Source organism: Papaver somniferum, chromosome 7, assembly GCF_003573695.1.
Source record: "Papaver somniferum cultivar HN1 chromosome 7, ASM357369v1, whole genome shotgun sequence".
NCBI lineage: Eukaryota > Viridiplantae > Streptophyta > Magnoliopsida > Ranunculales > Papaveraceae > Papaver > Papaver somniferum.
In genome coordinates this window covers 163789536-163796662 of record NC_039364.1, presented here as the reverse complement: position 1 = coordinate 163796662, position 7127 = coordinate 163789536, and the positions used below count along the sequence as shown (strand labels likewise).

The 7127-nt window shown below is 39.5% G+C and overlaps 1 protein-coding gene across 1 annotated transcript; it reads left to right on the top strand.

Moving 5' to 3' along the window:
• Nucleotides 1-5419: 5419 nt before the first annotated feature.
• On the top strand, nt 5420-6523 carry LOC113295482 (beta-amyrin synthase-like). The gene is made up of 4 exons (XM_026543816.1): nt 5420-5626; nt 5883-6074; nt 6176-6265; nt 6341-6523. The coding sequence occupies exons 1-4, from the start codon at nt 5420-5422 to the stop codon at nt 6521-6523; spliced, it is 672 nt and encodes a 223-aa protein (XP_026399601.1).
• The last annotated feature ends 604 nt before the right edge of the window (nt 6524-7127 follow it).

Sequence of the window (7127 nt, the reverse complement as noted above, 5' to 3'; positions counted from 1 at the left end):
AGCTTGCAATAATTCAATTTTTTGATTCTTAAGAGACAAACATAAAGCATTGACTGATTCTTTGATCCACCACATCCCGAGCATATTTACAGTGGTATGAGGGGACTTACCTCCAGAAATATATCATCACTCCTTGAACCCTTGCAGGGGAGACGAGCAAGTCAAATGTCATATACTCGTCCGCCAACTTCACCTATTTAGGCGCGTCTAGTAAATCCGCATACCAGTACCGACTCGTGCACACAAGTAGAACACCAAGCACTTGTCCGCCTCATTCTTAAAAAAAAAAAAGGGTGTGGAGTCGCCTCTCCCCAAATAAAAAATAATACGTTTTATTTAGATAAATTAACACACTTCAAGTGCATTGAGTGCAAAGCCTCTGACGCGCTTTCACCCATTAAGAGGATAATTGTGAATGTTTTCATGCTTATGATCACCCATCTTTATCCAATAATTGTGCACAAATGACAACCCCCTCAACTAACGACGAGCATGCTGAGCGCACATCATTTAACGCCGGATTGAACGACCGTGTCGGCCTATATATGCTCGAACAGTGAAAACTTGTAAGTAGTCGCTGTTCACAATGTCGTTAAGAAGCAAAGAAGAAGGAAGTACACCCTCCTATGAGCTTCCATCTCAAACAGATCGACATTTATCAGTCGGGAATATCAAAGTGATCACATGCGGCGGAGTACATTCATTAGATGATTGAGGTGCTTCATCTCAAAAACCAAGCAAACTGGGGTCATAATAACAAAATAATACTCCAACAAGATGAAGTAATTGATCAAAGAACAATACTTACTATGTGGTTGACATATGCAAAACAAAATTAAATGTTCCTACCGATTATTAGAAGATTATACTTACACAGTATGTATGAATTGTCAAATCAGATAAGCGCCAAACACCGCCTGCCATACAGGCACGCATAACTAACATCTAGGGGGTTATACTTATGCAACATGAACACCCAATGAGCCATGTTTCGTAGCTCTAACACTCAAACAAAAGCCAGAATCATGTTGCTTAGGAGGCGCACAAGTTGCACTCATTCGCCCTCCACTTGAACATTTAAATAAAATTCTAGGAGGCACTCAGGTTGCATTGATCCGCCCTCCACTTGAACATTTAAATAAAATTCTAGGAGGCGCGTAGGTTGCATCCATCCGCCCTCCACTTGAACACTTAAGCAAGATTTTAGGAGGCGAGCAGGCTTTTCCTCGGGTTCAGCAATCTATCTTAGAAGAAGACTGCGCGCACCGTTATTTATCTTAACAACCTCCAAAAGCTATTTCAACCATTGTCACACGCACAAACATATTCTCTCTAAGAGTATCCACTCGGGCTAGATGATTATGACCATGTGAGTGCTGCAACTAAAACGCCTCTCTGAAAACCGCGCAGTCATACATCATAACTACCACATACTCGCGCCTCATGTGGCATAACTGCATATGCAAGCACCTTAAACATAATTTATTCGTCATGGCCTAATATCTGTTCGCTTTGAAACTCGGGGACTGCCTTGTAAATATGAAAATATTGTCTTGATCGCCCGCGCCTTTATCACATATTATCCTAAGAATAACCTGCGCCTATTAGGATGCAAACATGAACCCGTTATTGACATATAATAATCTTATTGGAGTATTATTAGAACACGATAAACATTGATTTGAATGATAATATTGGGGACTTGGAATCACAGATATATACTATTCATTGTGTTTTACCAACTCGCATAAATCTTACCAATTATTTCAGCGCGGAAGGACGCCTCCTCTTCTTTGAGCCCGACAAAGAAGGCGAAGAACTGCCCCTTCTAATAACCTTCCAAGGAGTATCATCATCGGGAAGAAGCTCCCAACTCCTCTTTATCCTACCCTTCCCCCGGAGCCTCAAATTTAACTTCGTCCAACATTTGGAAGTTTATCGAATTTGCCTTGGCTAGAATCAAATGATCTTGAAGATCCCTATCGCTCTTATTTATAGCTTTGAAGATACAAAACTCAGAATTGCAGGTATCGCCATGAATAGGCAAACCATTAGGCGCACCTACATCTTCCATCACTGAAATCGTCTCCCCCAAGAAAATAAAACATGTAAAGATCAATCATCCAACGAGCAAATAAGCTCACCTAACTGTCATGATCTCACCGGACAACTCTATACCGAGAGGATGCTATAGCGCCATGTATGCTCAAATAACGGAGCATTTCCCTATGATCGGGGTCAGAGTATATGTAATCCACCCAAGGCTCCCAAGCGGGTGGAGATACAGCGGACGAGCAAAGTGCAATTGTCAAAAATATAGTCTCCTTATAAGTTGTTAGGCGAGGTACCTCCTCTAAGGCGGCTATCGGGGACACATCCGCCTGGGACGGATAACCGACCATCAGATGAGGATAGAGGGAACACATGAGGGTTCGACATGCATGTAAGTGTCCGTCTAAAAATCCATCAGTTGCATCCACTAACTGACGAATCAACATGTGACTGTTGACCTGACCTATGACCAGTCAACAGTCAGGGGACTAATGTTGTCAGGGGACTAATGTTGATACATGAAAATAATTATCCTTAGAAAAGGAGTCCCCTTAACCCTTTAGGAATCCCCCTTAAGATATGGAGACTTGGGGACTAGGCCAACCCATAGGATGATGGGTGATCCTAGCCCAAAAAGAGGAAAATGGAAGAATTGGGCTTCACTCCAAGCCAAAAGCCAGAAGCCCATGGTAACTTGGATAAAGGAGAAATGGTAGTTTTGTAATGTATTAATCTTATGGGTGCCTATTCATAGGAAGAAGAGGAATGATTATTATAAAAAGGGAAGAAATGACATTTGGAAATTCATTCTGAACTAATCCATTCTCTCTCTTCACCTCAAGGGAGGTGGGCTTTTTGTGGCTTGGACTTGTTTCTCTTTCCCACTTTTACCCTATCAACAACAAGAGAACATGATACAAGATTCTTGCATATGCTCGGAACATGAAAACTTCATTCAATGTGAGAATATTACAGATATGAGCTTCTGCTCGACCTTTTCCTTTTATGCAACCTCTGTCGCAGATGAGTTACTCACAAAGAGTTTCTCGACATCCCTTATCCTCTGACAAGAGGTGAACATGTCTCTGTTTCAACAAACATGCTTAGTGGCTCCAGATTCCACCCAGTCTCTCACATTGGTTATTAAAATAACTTCCGACATCGTGCCACTGAACTCGTTCTAGTTTGTTTCAACTAAATTAACATTATCTTCCTACTTATTAAGGTTTTTATGTTGTCTACACTTTACTGCCGTGTGGCCAGGAACTTTACAAACATAACAATCACCCTTAATTAAAGTAATGCCGAATTCAGTTTTACGAAACATACCTTTTTTATGAAGACTACGCTCAGAGTTGTGTTTGATGTTCTTTCCTTTGTCGTCTTTGGAAGACTTGTGTTCATCCACATGCGCCTGATAGCCATGTCCCTTTTCAATTTCATGTCACAATCTTCGTTTATACTCTGACCGCATACACGGTAATTTCCCAATCACCCCATAAAACTAATTTAGTCAACAACAAATTTCCGCTCGTCAGAATTTTTCAGGAACATTTCTCTGTTTTGTAAAATATCAAAAAAATACTTTTACAACTCCAAAAATTCTGAAACTTGGTGTGGGTAACTATCAGGATGTCTACTACATTAGGTCAAAAGGGTTCATCGAAATTCCTTCTAGGTTAAGAGATAAATTCGAAACTATAGAGCTGACCAAAAATTCGTTTTTTGTTTTTCACTTCACAATTGATATCCATGATTATTACGAATTATAATGTCTTAAGATTGTTGGGTGCAATAATCAAAATAAGGAAAATCAAATAAGCAAAAGTTATTGATACTTAACTCCTTTATAATGGAAGTGATCGATTCGATAAAACGGACGAGCTCCCCAAATCTCCGCAACAACAACAAGGAAAAACTTTGGAAAAACAGAATGAGTCACGTGTTCAACACGCTGCCCTTAAGACATTAGCGCCCGGATACACTCAAGAGTGATGATGGAACCGGTAAAAGAAGGTACAAAGACGACTTAATCAGCTGCCATGAAAGAAAGAAAAAACAGGAAAAGCCTAATGAATTACAGCTTTCCAGTTTTTTTATCTTTGCATTTGAGATGCTCTTAGCCAGATCAGTCAGCTTGATCCGAGTCTAGACTATTAGGCACCTTATGTGCCACGTTTTTTAAAGCAAATGTTAAGTTCTCTTGTGTTCAACGTAGCAAGTAGATATTCTTAGAGCAATTCCTATGGTAATGTTCAAACTCAAAATTTTGTTGAGCCACGTGGATGGTCAAACGTGTTTCTCCACTATGATAAAGCAGGACAAAATGAACAGATTTGGTTTTCTAGGCCCCACTAGTATTTCTTTTTAATATAAAATGTTTTGTAGGATAAAGATGAAAAATAAAATAAAATATTTAAGTGAGATAAAATAGGATGAAGTGAGATAAAATAAGGTTAAAAAGTAGTAAAATAATCAGGGATTGTACTTGGCGTCAATCCAAGAGTCGCGGGCGTCAATCCAAGTGTCGCTGGCGTTTTTTGCATGAACGCGCGTCATTTCTTCTGACGCCAGCGTTAGAAAGGATGGTGCCCGTCCTTACAATAGACGCGCGCCTGATGTTCCGACTCGATGCCCAAATGAACAGATCTATTCATTTGAACATCCATTTTCTGTGTTTGTTCATTCCACAGCGGGAGCAAAATGAATAAACTTCCATAAGAATTGCCCTTATGTATTGGAGATATGCTTTTAGCTGGATTCCACTTGATCAGAGTCTAAACTACTGGCCACCTTATGCGTCATTTTCTTAGCACGTAGGTACTTCTTATGTGATTAATACTTCGCCAAACTCAAAACCGGTAACAAAATGCTGGCTGCTACCGACAAAGACTAGCAGTTGAGTATTTACTTCATAACACGTATTTTTATATACATGTACAGAACGAGTCTTATCAGACGTCCAAAGAAAGGAAATGAAAGAGTCTTCTCCATAAAAATCCCATAACTCGATCTCCCTTTTCTCGAAGTGCTCTTATTCATCTCAGATAAATTCTTTTTCACAGTAGGTATACAATCTTCTTTTTCTTTTCTTTGGGACTTATTATACGTACTAAACATTAACATTGTGGTCAATATTTGAATCATTAGTGTTCCAACAACATACTTAAATGCTTGTCAAAAAAAGAAAAAAAAAAGAACATATATTCTGTTATTCTTTAATGTGTATATCTTATCTGTAATGAGTCATCTCTTTTTCACTATCAATTCGTATTGATATTACAGGAACTACAGGTTGTATCAATTCAAACAACAACAATCCATCAATCAAACGACGAATAGCAAGAGCACTGGCTGATATCCAAGTATGTGGAAGCTAAAGGTGGCTAATAGTGAAGGTCCGTTTAGCAAATGGCTCTTCAGTACAAATAATTTCGTTGGAAGACAAATTTGGGAGTTCGATCCTGATGCTGGTACTCTTGAAGAACGAGCTGAAGTCGAAAGGGCTCGCGATGAGTTTTACAGAAACCGTTTTGAAGTTAAGCCCTGTGGGGATGTTCTTTTGCGTCTACAGGTACGTGACCATAAAATCTATGCACCTGTACTATCTCTAACTAGCTGGTCTCACCTTATAACTTTCATCCGTACCTTTTATACATGCACTGCCACCGGACATGTTTTTCCAATTAATTTGGGGACCGTTATATTTTATGGCTTCCTATGTTTGGGTTTGTTAATGGGCTTTTTTATACTTTTCCGTACGATCCCGAGATATTTCCACCACGTTAAAACTTTGTTATCAATTTTGTCGTTTGGTTAAAATATTACAGCAACTGAGAAACAACAAAGGAGAATTCGACTTAAGTATACCAACAGTAAAATTAACTGACGACGAAGATGTAACCTATGAGGCAACAACAACTACCGTGAAGAGAGCCGTTCAATTCTTTTCCGCCATACAATTGGATGATGGACATTGGGGTGCTGATTGTGCTGGTCCGTTGTATTTCATGCCACCCTTGGTGAGATTATTACATGATCATGATCCGTCGAAGGTCGCCGATTAGAGCATTGTTGTGAAACGTAAAAAAGCTAATAACGTATTTTTTGTTACAAAATGCAGGTATTCGCATTGTATATCACGGGAACTTTGCATACTATGTTATCGACCGAGCATATAAAGGAGACTCTGCGTTACATGTATTGTCATCAGGTGCGTTCCTGTGAGTCAACTTTAGAGTTTTTGTAATTCATACTATGTAATGTTTCATTTTGATGATATTTGTAGAACGAAGATGGGGGCTTTGGGTTTCATATTGAGGGTCATAGTACCATGTTTGGTACTACTCTGAACTACATTTGCATGCGGATATTAGGATTAGGGCCCGAAGATGGTCTTGACAATGCTTGTTCAAGAGCAAGAAATTGGATTCTTGATCTTTCTCTCAAAACCAATTTCTGTCGCTTCTAATATATCTTTGTCGATTATGTATGGGTTATAGGGTCCAAAAGGTGGCTTGTCAGCATGGGAGCCTGCAACGTCACACGTGTGAACATAGAGATCAATGTCATCTGAGTATTCACAAATAATGCGCGCAGACTCATGACAATACAGTAAATAAGCTGCGTCTGAGGGGAATGGATTGGTTTTGTCGAATCCTTGACTCAGAGTTCTAATACTCTTCCTCGTCTCATCAACTACAATCATTGTTCTTAGCGCATACAATAAGATAAATAGCGGATGAAGTATAAAATGTACGAACATGATATACCACAAGTATCGAATTGAACATATAAAGTATAAATGCATGACCATAGACGAAACGATTAACTTATATGATTCTCTGTCTGCGGGTTTGGGTTTTTCATTATATGTATGAAGGTTACAGAAATAGTCGAATGACTTTGAGATCAACATAAGCCTGCGTAGCAGGAGGAACTTCACTTACACTTTCTCTATCTCTCTGTCTCTCTCCTATTCTCCTCTCAATATTTTTCGCCCCCCTCTTCACTTGGGGGAGAGGGGTATTTATAGGGAGGTTACGTGGGGTACACTTCTGAAGCCCGTTATAACC